General features: G+C 66.2%; 3 protein-coding genes across 10 annotated transcripts in view; 1 reads left to right on the top strand and 2 right to left on the bottom strand.

Moving 5' to 3' along the window:
* Window positions 1-1,618: 1,618 nt before the first annotated feature.
* On the bottom strand, window positions 1,619-2,742 carry LOC128842476 (proline-rich protein 2-like). The gene is made up of 2 exons (XM_054038497.1): window positions 2,223-2,742; window positions 1,619-2,139 (listed from the first exon to the last, which is right to left on the bottom strand). The coding sequence occupies exons 1-2, from the start codon at window positions 2,740-2,742 to the stop codon at window positions 1,619-1,621; spliced, it is 1,041 nt and encodes a 346-aa protein (XP_053894472.1).
* A 3,349-nt stretch (window positions 2,743-6,091) lies between these two features.
* On the top strand, window positions 6,092-13,399 carry HYI (hydroxypyruvate isomerase (putative)). Of its 3 annotated transcripts, none has more exons than XM_054036888.1 (8): window positions 6,092-6,313; window positions 8,679-8,790; window positions 11,290-11,404; window positions 11,662-11,740; window positions 11,848-11,897; window positions 12,395-12,464; window positions 12,738-12,872; window positions 13,232-13,399. In XM_054036888.1, exons 1-8 carry the CDS (start codon window positions 6,115-6,117, stop codon window positions 13,303-13,305), a joined length of 834 nt encoding a protein of 277 aa, XP_053892863.1. In that variant the 5' UTR covers window positions 6,092-6,114; the 3' UTR covers window positions 13,306-13,399. The 3 variants fall into 3 exon arrangements, with proteins under 3 accessions (XP_053892863.1, XP_053892864.1, XP_053892865.1); XM_054036889.1 differs by having other exon boundaries at window positions 12,818-12,872; XM_054036890.1 differs by lacking the exon at window positions 12,395-12,464 and having other exon boundaries at window positions 12,818-12,872.
* A 1,304-nt stretch (window positions 13,400-14,703) lies between these two features.
* The window catches only part of SZT2 (SZT2 subunit of KICSTOR complex), a 74,190-nt gene continuing 70,445 nt past the window's right edge, over window positions 14,704-18,448 (bottom strand). For all 6 annotated transcript variants that reach the window (XM_054036884.1, XM_054036882.1, XM_054036883.1 and 3 more), the window contains 5 exons: window positions 18,082-18,204; window positions 17,283-17,781; window positions 16,631-16,747; window positions 16,051-16,119; window positions 14,704-15,437 (listed from right to left, as the gene is read on the bottom strand). In XM_054036884.1, the coding sequence (XP_053892859.1) occupies window positions 15,294-15,437; window positions 16,051-16,119; window positions 16,631-16,747; window positions 17,283-17,781; window positions 18,082-18,204 (952 nt within the window). In that variant the 3' untranslated portion in view covers window positions 14,704-15,293. The remainder of the gene's footprint in view (window positions 15,438-16,050; window positions 16,120-16,630; window positions 16,748-17,282; window positions 17,782-18,081; window positions 18,205-18,448) is intronic.

An 18,448-nucleotide genomic window follows, 5' to 3' on the forward strand; every position in this document is an offset into this window, starting at 1 on the left:
TGTGCTGTTTTTACCCCCCCACACACACACACAGCACGGGAGGGGGATGTGCTGTTTTTACCCCCACACCCCCCCACACACACACAGCACGGGAGGGGGATGTGCTGTTTTTACACACACACACACACACACAGCACGGGAGGGGGATGTGCTGTTTTTACCCCCCCCACACACACACACAGCACGGGAGGGGGATGTGCTGTTTTTACCCCCCCACACACACACACACACAGCACGGGAGGGGGATGTGCTGTTTTTACACACACACACACACACACACAGCACGGGAGGGGGATGTGCTGTTTTTACACACACACACACACACAGCACGGGAGGGGGATGTGCTGTTTTTACCCCCCCACACACACAGCACGGGAGGGGGATGTGCTGTTTTTACCCCCCCACACACACCCCCCACAGCACGGGAGGGGGATGTGCTGTTTTTACACTCCCACACACACACACAGCACGGGAGGGGGATGTGCTGTTTTTACCCCCCCCACACACACACACACAGCATGGGAGGGGCATGTGCTGTTTTTAACCCCCCCCCACACACACACACAGCACGGGAGGGGGATGTGCTGTTTTTAACCCACACACACACACACACACACACACACAGCACGGGAGGGGGATGTGCTGTTTTTACCCCCCCACACACAGCACGGGAGGGGGATGTGCTGTTTTTACCCCCCCCCCCCCCACACACACACAGCACGGGACGGGGATGTGCTGTTTTTAAACCCCCCCCCCCACACACACACACAGCACGGGACGGGGATGTGCTGTTTTTACCCCCCCACACACACACACAGCACGGGAGGGGGATGTGCTGTTTTTACCCCCCCCACACACACAGCACGGGACGGGGATGTGCTGTTTTTAACCCCCCCCACACACACACACAGCACGGGAGGGGGATGTGCTGTTTTTACACACACACACACACACACACAGCACGGGAGGGGGATGTGCTGTTTTTACACACACACACACACACAGCACGGGAGGGGGATGTGCTGTTTTTACCCCCCCACACACACAGCACGGGAGGGGGACAAGGTTTCGAACTCGTGCCGGGGCTGAGGAGGGAGCTCGGCTGCTGCTGAAGCCTCGCTCGGAGGGTCAGCGGCTGGATCTGGAGCCCAAACTCGCTTTGTTCGGAGTTACGGACGATTCCGTTCCCGAGGTGTCTGTGACGCCGAGGTGCTCCGTAGCCCAGCTCGCCAGCAGTGCAGACTGTAGGCAAATGCTGGCCTAGCATGGGCAGGCAGCCACCGCGGGAATGGGGCCGGCAGCAGGGACCTGGACTCACTGTACTCCACCAGGTGCCAGCCCAGGCCCCTGGCAGTGGCAGCGAATCCCACCCCTGGGTCAGCGGGGATCCCACTGAACACGCTGACCTAGACTCTGGCAACCAACCGGACTAATGTCTGATGTCCCTGGGCTACAGCCTACCCCACCTGTTCATCGGGCTTCGTCGCTCACGGGCCTTCAGTTCCTGGAGTCCTCAGACGCCAGCAATTCCAGCAGCTCCTCGGGTACTCGCCGGGCGGCAGCTCCTCAGGTACTCGCCGGGGGGCAGCTCCTCGGGTACTCGCCGGGGGGCAGCTCCTCAGGTACTCGCCGGGGGGCAGCTCCTCGGGTACTCGCCGGTGGGCAGCTCCTCGGGTACTCGCCGGGGGGCAGCTCCTCGGGTACTCGCCGGGGGGCAGCTCCTCGGGTACTCGCCGGGGGGCAGCTCCTCGGGTACTCGCCGGGCGGCAGCTCCTCGGGTACTCGCCGGGCGGCAGCTCCTCGGGTACTCGCCGGTGGGCAGCTCCTCGGGTACTCGCCGGGGGGCAGCTCCTCGGGTACTCGCCGGGGGGCAGCTCCTCGGGTACTCGCCGGGGGGCAGCTCCTCGGGTACTCGCCGGGCGGCAGCTCCTCGGGTACTCGCCGGGCGGCAGCTCCTCGGGTACTCACCGGTGGGCAGCTCCTCGGGTACTCGCCGGTGGGCAGCTCCTCGGGGTATTCGGCAGCTCCTCGGGTACTCGCCGGGCGGCAGCTCCTCGGGTACTCGCCGGGCGGCAGCTCCTCGGGTACTCACCGGTGGGCAGCTCCTCGGGTACTCGCCGGGCGGCAGCTCCTCGGGTACTCGCCGGGGGGCAGCTCCTCGGGTACTCGCCGGGGGGCAGCTCCTCGGGTACTCGCCGGGCGGCAGCTCCTCGGGTACTCACCGGTGGGCAGCTCCTCGGGTACTCGCCGGGCGGCAGCTCCTCGGGTACTCACCGGTGGGCAGCTCCTCGGGTACTCGTCGGGGGGCAGCTCCTCGGGTACTCGCCGGTGGGCAGCTCCTCGGGGTATTCGGCAGCTCCTCGGGTACTCGTCGGGGGGCAGCTCCTCAGGTACTCGCCGGGGGGCAGCTCCTCGGGTACTCGCCGGGGGGCAGCTCCTCGGGTACTCGCCGGTGGGCAGCTCCTCGGGGTATTCGGCAGCTCCTCGGGTACTCGTCGGGGGGCAGCTCCTCGGGTACTCGCCGGGCGGCAGCTCCTCGGGTACTCGCCGGTGGGCAGCTCCTCGGGTACTCGTCGGGGGGCAGCTCCTCGGGTACTCGCCGGTGGGCAGCTCCTCGGGGTATTCGGCAGCTCCTCGGGTACTCGTCGGGGGGCAGCTCCTCGGGTACTCGCCGGGCGGCAGCTCCTCGGGTACTTGCCGGGCGGCAGCTCCTCGGGGTATTCGGCAGCTCCAACTATGCATAAAAACGGATGGGATCTAAATTAGCTGTTACCACTCACGAAAGATCTTGCAGTCATTGTGGCTAGTTCTCTGAAAACTTCCACTCAATGTGCAGCGGCAGTCAAAAAAGCGAACAGAATGTTAGGAGCCATAGGAGAAGGATAGATAACAAGGCAGAAAATATCATAATATTGCTGTATAAATCTACGGTGAACCCGCACCTTGAATACTGCGTGCAGTTCTGGTTTCCCCATCTCAGAACAGATATAGTACAATAGGACAAGGTGCAGAGAAGGGCACCAAAAATGTGTAAGTGGGTTCAAAATGGATCAGGTAAATTCATTGAGGATAGTTTCATCAATGGCTATTAGCCAGGATGGTCAGGGATGCTGCCCCCCAAGCTCTGAGTGTCCCCAAAGCTCTGACTGTCAGAAGCTGGGGCTGGACCACAGGGGATGGATCACTCAATAATTGCCCTGTTCTGTTCATTCCTTCCGAAGCGTCTGGTATTGGCCACTGCTGGAAGACAGGACACTGGGCTGGTTGGACCATTCGCCTGACCCAATCTGGCCATTCCTTAGGGCGACCAGACAGCAAGTGTGAACAATCGGGACTGGGGTGGGGGGTAATAGGAGCCTATATAAGAAAAAGACCCAAAAATCAGGACTGTCCCTATAAAATCAGGACATCTGGTCACCCTACCATTCTTACATTTTTATGTTCTTAGCCACATTAGGGATGTTTGCACCTGGGATAAATGTCTCTGCTGCAGATTCACACTGGGGCAGTGCACGTACCCTGGGGTTTGCAGCCAGCCAGCAATCCCTCTCACGCACACACCCTGGGGTCTGGGGGCTGGTCCAGCTGCCGCAGGGTGTGGGAAAGTTGCATGGTTAACCCTCACACCTGTGGCCATTTTCTGACTGGTGAATGGGAGTGATCAGCTTGGAGAATGCTGGTATTAAATGGAGAGTTGTCAGGAGATGCTTGGAGTTTGATACATGAGCCAGTTACATTGGTATCAATAAACTCTATCCGTAGGCTGATGGTATTTAATCATCAGCACAGATTATTTTATCACTTCAAAACAAATGTACGCTGTGCATCACCCTCTGCTGCGGAGCTGCGTGCTAAATGCAAACCCCAGTGGGCATCGGCAAGGCAGGGCAGTGGGAAGGGCCTGAGTGCACTCAGGTCATCCCGGATGGGTTGGTTTGTGACAGGCCCAATTCTGCATGGTGCAGAACATGCTGGGTCCTCATTGCTAGGCCTGGAGAGTGCGCAGCACCCACAGGACCAGGCGCTTCAGTCAGGTATCGCCACAGCTGAGCTCGTGCAGAAAGTGCATTAAGCAGACCCCAGGGAAAACAGCAGCAGCAGCCGCAGGTGCTGGGTGGGGCAGCTGGGGGTGTTGTGGAGGGATCTGGAGGGTCAGGGGCTGCAGAGACCAATGGTGGGGCTCTGGGTGCAGAGAGCGCAGCCTGGCTGGAGCTGAGAGCCAGCTCTCATTGCTGTGTCCTGGAAAGGTAGAGACAAGAGCCGTGCCTTAGCCCCCCCAACATGTTATTCACTCCTGCGAAAAAGAGCCTGGGAGCTCTGCAGGCAGGGGCTATGCCACGGCTCACTCTGTAAAACGCCCAGCAGGCTTCGGGCGCTGGGTCAATAAGTGAAAAGAGCAAGAACACACCTAATGAGCCATGCAAGCCCAGCCAAGGGATAGGGATGCAGCTGTCAGCCATAGTGTGCGGGGAGGTCAGCGCGGTGCACGGGGAGGTCAATGGTCAGGGCGGTGCATGGGGAGGTCAGCGCAGTGCGGTCAGCGCGGTGTACGGGGAGGTCAGCCATAATGCACGGGGAGGTCAGCGCAGTGCGCAGGGAGGTCAGCGTGGTGCACGGGGAGGTCAGCGTGGTGCACAGGGAGGTCAGCCATAATGCACGGGGAGGTCAGCGTGGTGCACGAGGAGGTTAGGGTGGTGCACGAGAAGGTCAGCCATAGTGCATGGGGAGGTCAGGGCGGTGCACGGGGAGGTCAATGGTCAGGGCGGTGCATGGGGAGGTCAGCGCAGTGCGCAGGGAGGTCAGCGCGGTGCACGGGGAGGTCAGCCATAATGCACGGGGAGGTCAGCGTGGTGCACGAGGAGGTTAGGGTGGTGCACGAGGAGGTCAGCCATAGTGCATGGGGAGGTCAGGGCGGTGCACGGGGAGGTCAATGGTCAGGGTGGTGCACGGGGAGGTCAGTGCAGTGTGCAGGGAGGTCAGCGCAGTGCACGGGGAGGTCAGCCATAATGCACGGGGAGGTCAGCGTGGTGCACGAGGAGGTCAGGGTGGTGCACGAGAAGGTCAGCCATAGTGCATGGGGAGGGGAGGGGAGGGGAGGGGAGGGGAGGGCAGGGCGGTGCGTGGGGAGATCAGCCACAGTGCGTGGGGAGATCAGCCACAGTGCACGGGGAGGTCAGCACAGTACGCGGGGAGGTCAGGGCGGTGCACGGGGAGGTCAACCATAGTGCACGGGGAGGTCAGCGCGGTGCGTGGGGAGATCAGCCATAGTGCACGGGGAGGTCAGCGCAGTACGCGGGGAGGTCAGGGCGGTGCGCGGGGAGGTCAGGGCGGTGCGCGGGGAGGTCAGCTATAATGCATGGGGAGGTCAGCGCGGTGCACGAGGAGGTCAGCAGTGCATGAGGAGGTCAGGGCACTCGCAGGACTGGGGAGCAGGGGGAATGAGGGGAGCAGGGAGCAGGGAACAGGAAGGGGGATACCCTGGGGGGAGCGAGGGCAGGACAGCAGGGGTGGGCGGGAGCCCCTGGGCAGCGCTGGGCTCTGTCTGACAGGGAATGGAGGGTTGGGTTGGAGGAGCCGCTGCCCAGGAATGAAGTGAGGCTGTGCAGACCCGTCTCCCCGTGCCATGCTCTGGGGTCACCCTGCCCTACACCCACGTCAGTGCCCCTCAGCCCTCCCGGCTGGGGACAGGCGAGGTGCCCACGCACTGCCCAGCCCTGGCACAACTGGGCAGGGCCCCGGCTCCACCAGCTGAGGGCACCTGGCTCAGCACGTGGGTGGCCGCCCCCGGCCGCAGGCGACGACACGGTGCGTGTGAGCAGCCCTGCACCCAGGGGAGACGGGCAGCACGTGGCGAGGCCGGGCAGAGCCGAGCGGGCGCTGGGTCTGGGCGCAGCTGGCAGCAGCCGGGGGCTGTTCTGGGGAGGGGCCAGGCGGGGGGGGCGGGGCTGGGCCTGGCAGGGACCCGGGCTCCCCCCGCTCTGCTCCAGCCCCCCCCCGCAAGCACGTGGCAAACACCTAGGCCCCGCCCACTGGCCCCGCCCCAGTCCAGGCCCCGCCCACCCCCAGCTTCCCCGCGGCCCCGCCCCCAGCCCAGGCCCCGCCCCCAGGCTCGCCATGGCTCCGCTGCGCTTCGCTGCGAACCTGGCCTGGCTCTTCCCCGAGCGCCCGGCGCTGCCCGAGCGGCTGGAGGCGGCGGCCCGGGCCGGGTTCCGCGCGGCCGAGCTGCCCGAGCCCTACGCCTGGTGCCCGGCGCTGCTGCGCGGGGCTGCGGACCGGGCCGGGCTGGCTCTGGTGCTGATCAACACCCCGCCAGGTACCGACCGGGTCCGAGCCCCGAACCCCCCCCCCCCGCCCGCCAGGTACCGACCGGGTCCGAGCCCCGAACCCCCCCCCCCCCCGCCCGCCAGGTACCGACCGGGTCCGAGCCCCGAACCCCCCCCCCCCGCCCGGTCCGAGCCCCGAACCCCCCCCCCCCCCCGCCCGGTCCGGGTACCGACCCCCCCCGCCCGCCAGGTACCGACCGGGTCCGAGCCCCGAACCCCCCCCCCCCGCCCGCCAGGTACCGACCGGGTCCGAGCCCCGAACCCCCCCCCGCCGCCCCCAGGTACCGACCGGGTCCGAGCCCCGAACCCCCCCCCCCACGCCCGGTCCGGGTACCGACCCCCCCGCCCGCCAGGTACCGACCGGGTCCGAGCCCCGAACCCCCCCCCCCGCCAGGTACCGACCGGGTCCGAACCCCCCCCCCCCGCCCGCCAGGTACCGACCGGGTCCGAGCCCCGAACCCCCCCCCCCCCCCCGCCAGGTACCGACCGGGTCCGAGCCCCGAACCCCCCCCCCCCCCGCCCGCCAGGTACCGACCGGGTCCGAGCCCCGAACCCCCCCCCCCCCGCCCGCCAGGTACCGACCGGGTCCGAGCCCCGAACCCCCCCCCCCCCGCCCGCCAGGTACCGACCGGGTCCGAGCCCCGAACCCCCCCCCCCCCGCCCGCCAGGTACCGACCGGGTCCGAGCCCCGAACCCCCCCCCCCGCCCGCCAGGTACCGACCGGGTCCGAGCCCCGAACCCCCCCCCCCCGCCCGGTCCGGGTACCGACCCCCCCGCCCGCCAGGTACCGACCGGGTCCGAGCCCCGAACCCCCCCCCCGCCCGCCAGGTACCGACCGGGTCCGAGCCCCGAACCCCCCCCCCGCCCGCCAGGTACCGACCGGGTCCGAGCCCCGAACCCCCCCCCCCACGCCCGGTCCGGGTACCGACCCCCCCGCCCGCCAGGTACCGACCGGGTCCGAGCCCCGAACCCCCCCCCCCGCCAGGTACCGACCGGGTCCGAACCCCCCCCCCCCGCCCGCCAGGTACCGACCGGGTCCGAGCCCCGAACCCCCCCCCCGCCCGGGTACCGACCCCCCCGCCCGCCAGGTACCGACCGGGTCCGAGCCCCGAACCCCCCCCCCCGCCCGCCAGGTACCGACCGGGTCCGAGCCCCGAACCCCCCCCCCGCCCGCCAGGTACCGACCGGGTCCGAGCCCCGAACCCCCCCCCCCCACGCCCGGTCCGGGTACCGACCCCCCCGCCCGCCAGGTACCGACCGGGTCCGAGCCCCGAACCCCCCCCGCCCGCCAGGTACCGACCGGGTCCGAACCCCCCCCCCCCGCCCGCCAGGTACCGACCGGGTCCGAGCCCCGAACCCCCCCCCCCCGCCCGCCAGGTACCGACCGGGTCCGAGCCCCGAACAAACCCCCCCCCGCCCGCCAGGTACCGACCGGGTCCGAGCCCCGAACCCCCCCCCCCGCCCGCCAGGTACCGACCGGGTCCGAGCCCCGAACCCCCCCCCCCCGCCCGGTCCGGGTACCGACCCCCCCGCCCGGTCCGGGTACCGACCGGGTCCGAGCCCCGAACCCCCCCCCCGCCCGGTCCGGGTACCGACCGGGTCCGAGCCCCGAACCCCCCCCCGCCCGCCAGGTACCGACCGGGTCCGAGCCCCGAACCCCCCCCCCCCGGCCAGGTACCGCCCGGTCCGAGCCCCGACCCCCCCCCCCCGCCAGGTACCGACCGGGTCCCAGCCCTGAACCCCCCCCCCGCCCGGTCCGAGCCCCGAACCCCCCCCGCCCCCGCCAGGTACCGACCCGGGTCCGAGCCCCGAACCCCCCCGCCCCCGCCAGGTACCGACCCGGGTCCGAGCCCCGAACCCTCCCCGATACCGACCCAGGTCCGAGCCCCGAAACCCCCCCCCTGCCAGGTACCGACCGGGTCCGAGCCCCGAAACCCCCCCCCCGCCAGGTACCGACCGGGTCCGAGCCCCGAACCGCCCCCCGCCAGGTACCGAGCCCCAACCCCCCCCACACGCTCTGCCCTGCCTCGTGCTGACCAGGGTCTGGGCCCCGAACCCCACCCACCCCCACGGCCAGGTACCCACCCGGGTCCCCGGTCTGCTACTGCCTGAGGGCCACTCTGTCTAGGAGCCAGCTCCCCGGGCCTGTCCCTGTCCCCTGGATGAAGTCACGGGTCCGGGGGGCTGCAGCCCCCAGCTTATGGGCAGATGTGGGCACTGCCTGTCCAGGTCTGGCCCTGGAGCGAGCCCCTCCCACGTGGGCACAGGTGACCCCATCCCTGGCTGGCTGGGCGGGCAGGGGTTGGGGTTTCTCCTGCCCCTAACCCGGGGCTGTCTCGGCTGCTCTCTCCCTAGGGGACGAGGACAAGGGCGAGAAGGGGCTGGGGGCTGTGCCCGGCCGCCAGGCTGCGTTCCGGGAAGGCCTGGCCCTGGCCGTGAAGTACGCAAAGGTCCTGGGTTGCCCGAGGTAGGGAACCAGCCCAGCCCTCCCGCCGTGGCCAGTGGGTGGGTCAGGGGAAGGAGCTGGCCTGGCCGACACCAGGAGGGTGAGATCATGGGTGTCACTTTACTCGCGGTGGGCACTGGTATTCTCCAGCCAGGGGCCCTGTAGGCCAGCGGAGAGAGGCTGCCACAGCCAGACACGCTGGGGCCCCCCCACCCCTGGTCCTGTGCCTCGGTCCCGACCCCCCACACCCTGCTAGGCAACCTGGGCTCCTCCCATGACCACAGCTTAGCCCAGGCTCCACTCCCACCCCCTGCCCATTGCCCCAGGGGCTGTCGGCATAGGGCAGGGGCTGCTAGCAGCCGTGGGCTGGGAGGGGTAGACAAGGCAGTGCCCAGCGTGGTCAGTTACAGCCATGTCCTGGGATGGGGGCAGGGAGCTCTCCCCCCAACTCCCTGCAGCAGTGTTACACCGTGGGTCACTCAGTGCACTGATTGCGAGCACCCAGAGTAGGGTTTAATATGCTCAGTGTACCTTGGCCATACCAGAGGATGGGGGCCGCTGCCCTGGGAACCAGCGACTCAGACAGATTTGGGGGCTGTGGTGGGTAATCAGCCGAACACGAGCTCCCAGGGGGACGCTGTGGCCAAAAGAGGTGATGGGATCCTGGGGTGTATAAATGGGAACCTTGCGAAGGAGCAGGGAGGTTATTTCACCTCCGGCACTGGCGCGAGCGCTGCTGGGTCCTGTGTCCGGGGCTGGTGCCCACGATTGAAGCAGGATGTTGATAAATTGGGGAGGGCTGCGAGAAGAGACTGATGAAAGGATCAGAAACCAGGCCCCCTCCTGAGCAAGTCCAGCAGTTCAGTCTGGTTAACCAAGAGAAGGTTCAGGGGTAATTTGATTACAGCCTACGAGAACCTACCACTGGAAATTGCTAATAGACTTGATCAGAGAAAGAGGGAGCAGACAAACACTGGAAAGAAGGCAATTTGAGTAATTAACCACAGGAACAATCGACTGAGGGTCATGGCAGAGTCTCCACCACTGGCACTTGCTAACTCAAGGCTGGATGGTTTCTGAGCTCTGCCCTAGGAGCGACTGGGGGCAGGTCTCCAGCCTATGCTGTGCAGGGGTCAGACCATCACAATGGGCCCTTCCGGCCTTGCACTGGACGAGTCTTACAGGAGTGCTGCCAACAGCCGTGCCCATCTCGTCCTAGGCCTGGGCTGATCAGCTGCCCCGAGAACTCAGACAGGCCCCCACAGCGAGGGCTGGGGAAACACGAGGAGAGGGGGGCAGGGGCCATGGCTATGCAGGAAAGGTGTTCAAATCCCTCTTTGTTGCTGTATTACAATACAGCACCATGGGAGAGCACCACACTGCAGCTCTCGCCCCCGGGGCTTGGCTGTCATCTCCAGCACCTGGTTCTCTGGGCTGGGTGGGCCAAAGCAGTGGGGCTGTCCTGGGGAAATCCCTGTGCTGGGCTTCAGTGGTGGTCTCCATCCCCCAAGTCTGTTCCGGCAGCTTCTAGAAAGGGCATTTCTGGAGCTCCTGTTCTTGGCCCTGCGTGATTGTAGCTCCATTGGGGGTGTGGCAGCCCTGGGCTGTGTCCTTCCCCAGCATTTGCTCTGCCAGCCCCTGATAGATCCTGGCATTCCAGTGACTCTTGCTCACAGGGGCCTGAGCGTGTTCCCCTCCCACAAGGGCCCCTGGGTGATTCGCACACCCACAGCCATGTACCCCTGGCAGCAGGAGGGTCTTGGCTAGGGGTACGTGGCTGCCGCTGTGTAAAGCACCAAGGGGCACCCCGGGCTGCACACGAACTCCAGCTCAGCCGGGATCCCAGCAGAAATCCTCTCCCCTGCTCAGCCTGTAGGTGAAAGCATGAGCAGCCACGGAGGATTGTGCTGTGTGGTAGCCAGGGTGAGTGGCGTGTAGTGACTGGGATCTGTGGCATCCCCATCCCCCTGGACATGGAGAGGGAGAGCTGAGTGCAGGGTCCTTGTGCTGGTGAGCTTTGAGGTTCTCTAGGCTTTCGATTCCACACGCCATCCCCCTGCCCCAGAGATGGCCTCTGGTTGGAAGGCACCTGTGGCTGCAGGCGCCCCCCCCCGGGCTGGGGAGTGCTGGCATGTGGGGGGCATGCTGAGGGGTAGAGACCCCTCCCAAGGCTGAGTGCTGGCCTGTAGGCCCCATGCCAGAGGTGGGGGGGGATCAAAGCCCACCTCCTCCTGCCCAACCTGAGGCAATGCTGCTGAGGGCCCCCGGATCCCCCCTCAGAGGGAGTGGCCCCCCACCTCCCCCGTATGGGGTGGCCCCAGCCACGGCAGGAGGGCGAGTGCCTTAGAGCCTGTGCCCTGGTGGTGCTGCAGCTGCTGTTCCCTTCACCCCTCCTGCACTGGGCACCTGGAGCAGTTTGCTGCATCCTCCGTCTCTGCCCCTGTCCCACGCGTGGTCAGGCGTCTATGCCGTGAACAGCTCCGCTCCTGCCTGTGGGCTCTGACCCGGGTCTGTCTGCAGGATCCATCTCATGGCCGGGCGGGTCCCTGTGGGCACCGAGCGGGCAGCGATGGCTCTGGAGATGGAAACCACCTTCGTTGAGAACCTCCGATATGCTGCTGACATCCTGGCCCAGGTACGAGGGGACGCTAGGAGTCAGCTGTGCCCCCCCCGGACTTTCCTGCACCATGAGAGGGACACGCAGAGGAGACTCCCCCAGGGGGCATGGGGCCACATAGTCCCTGAGCTGACTCGGCCTCTGGCTGAGGAGCAGCCCCTGCGCGAGACACCAACACCAGCTGGAGAAGGGGTGGCTGGGGAGGGAGGTGAGGGAGCCATGGCCGCCCTGCCCGCGAGGGGACAAGTGCCAGGGGCTCACATGTGGCTTTGCAGGAGGACATGACGGGGCTGCTGGAGCCTATGAACAGCCGCATCACCGACCCCCGCTACTTCCTGACCACCCCTCACCAAGGTAAGGGGGCCCTGCCACCCACTGACTGCCCCGGCCCGAGCCCAGGGGAGCTGGGTGCTGGCGCTGTGGGGCCCCTGCTGTGAGTAACCTGCCTTTTCCCCCTACAGCTGCAGCCATTCTGGAGAAGGTGGGGAGGCCCAACCTCCGCCTGCAGCTGGTGAGTAGCTGCAGCTTGGTGGTTTCTGTAGTGCCCAGCCCCGTTTCCTTTACAGGAAAGTAAGTTCCCAGCCCCTGCTGCCAGGGGAAGCCAGAGGTGGGTGCCAGCCACGGGGTGCAGCAGGTGGGTAAACCCGGCCCAAGCAGTTTAGAGGAGCCTGCTGACATGGCCCCGTGGGTCAGTGATGGTGCCATCCCCCAGGTGGGGCTGAGCTACCCTCTGGTCCATGCCGGCCATGCCCCCACCAGTCCCCAGCTTGCAGGAGGCGGCGTGGGCCCCAGGGAGCGTTGTGCTGTGTGCAGCGAGGGACAGGGCAGAGGGCTCAGACACATCCCAGGCACTAGGTCTCCGCTGCCAGCCAGGAGCCCCGGCGACCCCGCTGGGCGTGCCCGGAGCCCCGGCAACCCCGCTGGGCGTGCCTGGAGGCGCAGTCATTCCCTGCAGCTGCAGCCTTGGCTCTTGCCCCAGACCCTGAATTGCAGCTCTGGTTCCTGCAGGACATTTTCCACTGCCAGATCATGGATGGGAACCTGACACAGAACCTGAAGACATACTTCCCGCTCATTGGTGAGGGCCGGGGCTCTGCTCCAAGCATGGTGGGGAAGGCACTGGGCCCAGACTGTGGGGTGGGAGGTTTGAGTCAAGGCAGAGCCCTTCATGGACAGGCCTGGGGGGAGGGGGTGCGGGCCTGGCCCCTGGGAGGGAGAGGCTGCCTCATACCATGGGTGTGGGGGCAGGACTCTTGGGTTAGGGGCTGTGCCCCCCCCGTGGATCAGAGCCCGGGGCCGTGCACACTACAGTGATGCCCCAGCCACCCTGAGATGCTGGTTCCACCCCCAGGTCACATCCAGGTCGGGCAGGTGCCCGGTCGGCACGAACCTGACAGCCCAGGCGAGGTGAACTTCCCCTATCTCTTCCAGCTGCTGGAGTCGCTCGGCTACGAGGGCTACGTGGGCTGCGAATACACCCCGCAAGGTGAGCGGGGCTGGAGCGCAGGGACCCCAGCAGCCTGGGCGGGAGAGGGGGGCCTGGCACACACTGGAGTGGAGCCAGGCCCTGCCCAGCGAGTCCACCCCAGAGGGCAGGGAATGGGGTAGTGGATGGAGCCAGGGCCTGGGAGAGGTGTCTCTGCCGGGGGCAGGCGCTGCCGGGCTGGGAGAAGGGTGCTGGAGCAGCGCTCCCAGGGGGAGGGAGGGTCGCAGGACTCACCTGGTGGGAGCTGGCCTGTAGCTGCTGCTCCCTCGGGGGTACCTGCCCTGCCCCAGGGGATGGTCTGTGCTGGCTGCTCCAATGCAGGGGAAGCTGCTCACGCCCGGATCTGGCTCTTGTTGCAGGAGACACGCTGGAAGGGCTGGGCTGGTTGCACGCGTACTGGGAGAGCCGAGGGCGGCAGCAGCGCCGGTGCTAGCCCAGCGGGGGCCCTACGCAGGAATATTTGTAACCCTCCCCTTACTAAAACAGACAAGGTCTTTAATAAAAAGCGAATAGGAGCCTTCCAGCCACTCAGGACCCCAAGCAATTGCGTAGTCTGCTTCTGCCCAGCGCCGGCTGTGCCCACAAAATGGGGGGAGCTGGGAGGTGGAGTCCGTAGCAACTGGGATAGAGAGCACTCAGTGGCAGCGACGCGGAGGAAGCAGCTGTCCTGTGCACTGGCTCCCCTGTCTGTTTGGGGGTTCACACCCCACTGCCCCTCCCTTCACACTGCCTGCTTACGCAGGAGGCTGCCTTGACTCTCCCGTGTGCCATCCCCAGCAGCCAGGCCGGTGCAGAGCAAGCAGCACACACAACTGCTGGGACAGGAGAACAGGGCTGCCTGCAGCCGGAGGAGTGCCCTGCCACACACAGCAGGGGTAGGCGACTACAGTGGGGGCAGCCATGGGGCAGGTCTGGTTCCAGGGCTCTCCTCTTCCCTGGAGAGGCCCCAAAACTGCCTCCTTGCAGCTCTGGGCAAGGGCAGTTACTTGGCAGAGCCTGCCCGGGTCAGGCTGGGAGCGTTTCATCTCCACGTGGTAACGCTCTGGGCCCTTGGGCCCTGCTGGGGGTTGGAGGTGATGACAAGGAGCGGGGAACCAGCACCAGGCAGGATCCGGCTTGCAGAGGGGTGGCTAAGGCTATGGCTCCTGCACCAGCCGACCCTGCAAGAGGACGGGGCTGCAGCCCATTGCCACACTGAGCTACTACCCAAGACAAGCCACCAGCCCTTCTGAGTGTGGCTACAGCAATAACTGGGCCAGCGATGCCCGCCTGGAACCTGCCTCAGCCCTCGGGCAGGAGACTCCAAACAGCCACAGTGTGAAGTCAGCACTGTTCACTTTCCCTGCTGAGCACCGTGGGGCAGAGAAGGGGCAGGGAGCGGGTGCTCCCTGGATGGCACCCAGGAGACACCTCCCCTCCCCCCCCACCATTGAATCAACGGGCTCAAAGGCTGGTGGGGCAAAGGGAAGCCAACCCTGCGGAACGCCCAGAGCCAAGTGGGTCGAAGGACGGTTTAGTGACAGCCAAGGGCCCCGGAGTCCTTCAGGATGTGCTCTGCCCTCCCCCCAGCCCTGCTCAGCCGGTGAGCTGCCCCACCACCACTTCACCCCGCTGTTCCCGACTCCTCCCTGCGCTCAGCAGCCAGGCCTGGGGGCCAGAAGGACGACGCTGCCCTGGGGGGGCTTAGCTTTGCCTCCCCAGTGTGCTGGGGGGAGAGGGTAGGGGGCCATGAGGACACTGGGCCAGCCAGACTCTGCTCAGCTCCTTGGGAAGGCCTTGGGCAAGGCTGGGAGCCCCCTGCAGCGCCAAGCTGAGAGCCAGGCAGCAGCGGGATGGTCTGAGGCAGTTTATTTGACAGTGACGTCCTTCAGTACATTCTCATAACCCCCCTGCCGCCCCGCGGCTGGCCCACCCCTGAAATCCCACCCTGCTTCCACCCATCGAAGTGACGGCCCGCAGCAGCCGTGCTCGGTGCCCTCAGGACTGTGCCTGGTTCCGGCCCAGCATGCCAGGCAGCTCCGTCACCAGGCCCAGGGCTGGGCATACATGGGTTTCTGGGCCCAGAGATGGCAGCTGTTTAGCTGTGGCAGGTGCGCCAAGTTCCTGGTGCCAGGGCCGCCGGGACCCTCCTTGGGTCTCCATTTCAAATCCATTCAGTGTCAAATACACGTGAGCGTCCTTAACAGCAGCTCCCCTACCCGAGAAGGGCCCCCCCCCCCCGGCTCACCCCTTCTGGGGAGTCTGGGCTAGCTGGAGTCCAGGGGAGCCGCCAAGCCCCATGCACCCTCCACTCTGTCCATTACTCGTTCATCACGTGACCCCCGTGCTGCCAGCAGCGCTGGGGGGATCCTGCTGGAGGTCAGCTCCTGGGTGCAGACGTGGTGCGGCGCGGTGTGTCTGGCTGGAAGGTGCTGGCGCCGGCTAGAGCAGCCCTGTCCAGAGGTTGAAGCAGGCCGTGTTGATGACAGATTCCAGGTGATGGTAGGTGGACACTAGCTGCGGCAGTGGGCTCTCGCTGTTCTGGGGCTGCACGGGGAACGGCTCCCGGAAAACCACCGTCAGGCTCTGCAGAGAGAAACAAGCTGCTCACAGCAGAGCCACCTCCCCCCCAGCCTCCAGCCCCTGCCCGGCTTGGGGCCAGCTCAGTGCCTGTACCTGCTCTTGGCAAGGATACCTGCACCCACCAGGGGGGGGAAAATGGATGACACCGGCTCCCAAAGAGTCAGACACACCTGGGGGGAGGGCGGGGGGGGGCAGGAAGGACTGGACAGCACAGGCTCCTGGATGGGATGAGACCCCCAGTTGGGGGGCAGGGCACCAGCAGGCCCTTGGATACCGGGGCTCCAGGCTGCTGCCTCATTGAAATGCAGCAAGTCAGGGCTCCTGGACTTTCCGTAGCGTGCTTCGTGTGTTAGACATGGCCCCTGCTGCCCCCCATTCACCCCCACCCAGCCCCCCATTCGGGAGCTGACACCTGCTCTTCGGGGAGGGGACAGCAGGAGAGGGCTGGTGGAGTTTTAGCTCTGACAGTTCTGGGCAGAGCCCAGCCTGATGGCGAATGCTGAAACCCTCCGGGCTTTGCCTGAGCACTGGAAGCGCACTCCCTCCGCTGCCCCTGGGCCGGGCACACCTGCAGAGCCAGGTACCCACCCAGGCCCCCGCGGGGAGCAGCTCTTACCGTCTTCCCTGAGTGGGAATCCAGAAACACAAGAACAAAACAGTCTGTGAACTTCTGATTGAGCACGACCTGCAGAGAGCACGACAGGCCGTCAGGGGGTGCAATGACAACGGCTGGGGGGCACAGTGCCAGAACCATGGGGGGCAGGCTCCCCAGCATCCCATGGGGGCACAGTGCCAGAACTGTGGGGCGTGCCAGGGGGCGCAGTGACAGCGCCGTGGGGTGGGGGTCAGTGCACGGTGCAGTCAGGCAATGCGACTACGGCTGTGCCCTCGTGACATCACACCTCAGGGTAGCCTCACTAAAGCGGGCACAGAGGCACCACATCCAGCGGCGCGTCTGGCCAGGGGGGCTGACATGGGTGGGACAGAAGAGACTCCTGGGCCAGGGGAGCCACCTCTGGCTCCAGGGGAGGGGGCAGAAAAAAGTGTCCCAGGGCAGGAGGTGGGTCTGGCCATAGGATCGGGGTCAGCATGTCCGGGGAAAGGGGCCGGCGCAGGACCAGGGAGTCTGGCAGCAGGGCCAGCTGCAGGGGCGTGGGCAGGAGTGGTGGGGCTGGTTGCGGGGCCCTGGCCCTTACCAGATACTGGGTGCCAGTTTCGACGTTGTGGAAGTGGCGGCAGCTCTGCGGGAAGCGGCTCAGCAGCACTTTGATGAGGCTCTGGTACCAGGGCACAGTCATGGTGAGGAAGCAGCCCTGCGAGGACGGAGAGAGGGTGAGGCCAGGCCCCCTGAACAGCAGTGAGAGGCCACCAGGCCAGAGGAGCAACACAGCCCAGGAACTCCAAAACTCACGAGATGTGCGCTCAAACCCAATTCCTGCCGGCCCCCTGGCGCCAACACTCACGAGATGTGCGCTCAAACCCAATTCCTGCCGGCCCCCTGGCGCCAACACTCACGAGATGTGCGCTCAAACCCAATTCCTGCCGGCCCCCTGGTGCCAAAACTCACGAGATGTGCGCTCAAACCCAAGTCCCTGCTGGCCCCCGGATCATGACCCACAGCTAGCCGGGATTTCCCACATGCTACATCCCCAGCAATGCCCATCTCAGCCCCTCACCAGTGGGGGGACAATGTTCCCGATGATTCCCACACGCCATGCGCGTCTCCACTCCCACCCCTCACCAGCTGGGACTCAGCCTGTCCCCAGGGGATGATGGGCCCGGGGGTGGGTGGGAGTGTGTGTGAGTGTGAGTGTGTGAGTGTGTGAGTGTGCACCCCCTGCCCCTCACCAGCTGGGGGTCGATGTCAGCGATGGATTTCCCGTGCACTGCGTTCAGCAGCTCCTCCAGCTCCCCCAGCGACAGCTTGCCCAGCTTGAGTTTGTCCGAGGCCAGCGGCTCCAGCAGGAAGAGGCGTTTCCAGAGGTTGTCCCTGCGGCAGTGGCACTTGGCCAGGTGCACCATGCTGCTCAGCTGTTTCTGGGCCACGGCCACCTCGGAGGCCAGCAGGGGGAAGAGCGGCGACGTGTAGAACAGCCCAGGGCCCAGCTTGACCTGGGCACCGCCCGCGTAGAATTCGCTGCTGTCCTCTCCCTCCTGCCACAGCTCCCGCTCCGCCTGCTGCTGCCAGCCCTGACCCGGCTCCGGCGCCTCCCACGCCGCCCGGCCCACCACTGGCTCCAGCGTGTTCTCCCGCTGTAAGCGTGGCTGCTTCTTGAAGCGCCGCATGTCAGCTGTCAGCCGGGGGAACAGCTCCCGTTGGCTCGTCATGATGACGTAGAAACGCAGCCTGAAGAGGAGACGCCTGTGAGGAGGGGGCACCCCTGCCAACCAGGCTCCGTGCCCCCAGGGCCTCCTGAAACACTCCTTCCTCAGGCAGACGTGCCACCCAGTGCCCACCCGACCCAGGCCCTCACCCCCCGCCAGCCAACGCTACCTTGGGACTGCACTGGCACAGCCACCCTGTTCGTCCCCCCAGGAACTGAGCCATGCAAGTGGCCCTGGCCCGTGCACCACCCCCAAACCATTACCCTGCCCAAGCCCCCCTGGGCCTCTCTACCCAGCCCTGACTGAAGGCCCTGGTTCTCACCGGAGCACGTGCCTCTCCGCCTCGCTCTGCTCCTCGAACGGCGCCGCGCTGTGACACACCAGCAGGGACACGTCGAAGTCATCATGGTGCCGCATCCCCTCCGAGTCCTTGTAGGAGCCTGAGCTGCAGGCATAAGCAGAGCGTTGGGGGCCGAGGCGGTGCCACCCCCAACCACAGCTGGGCAGCAGGGCCTCGCAGGAGGTGTCCGGGGAGGGTGAGGAGAACCAGCTGCAGCACCCACCCCCATCCAGAGCACAAGGCCAGCAGCTGGTGTGAGTGCATCTCCCAGCCCCAGTCCTGCTTGGCCCTGGCCAGGCAATGCCCTGAGTGGGACGGGCACTCAGGGTTCCCGGAGCCATTGGGGCAG

Source organism: Malaclemys terrapin, chromosome 8 (genome assembly GCF_027887155.1).
Source record: "Malaclemys terrapin pileata isolate rMalTer1 chromosome 8, rMalTer1.hap1, whole genome shotgun sequence".
In the NCBI taxonomy this organism is placed as follows: domain Eukaryota; kingdom Metazoa; phylum Chordata; order Testudines; family Emydidae; genus Malaclemys; species Malaclemys terrapin.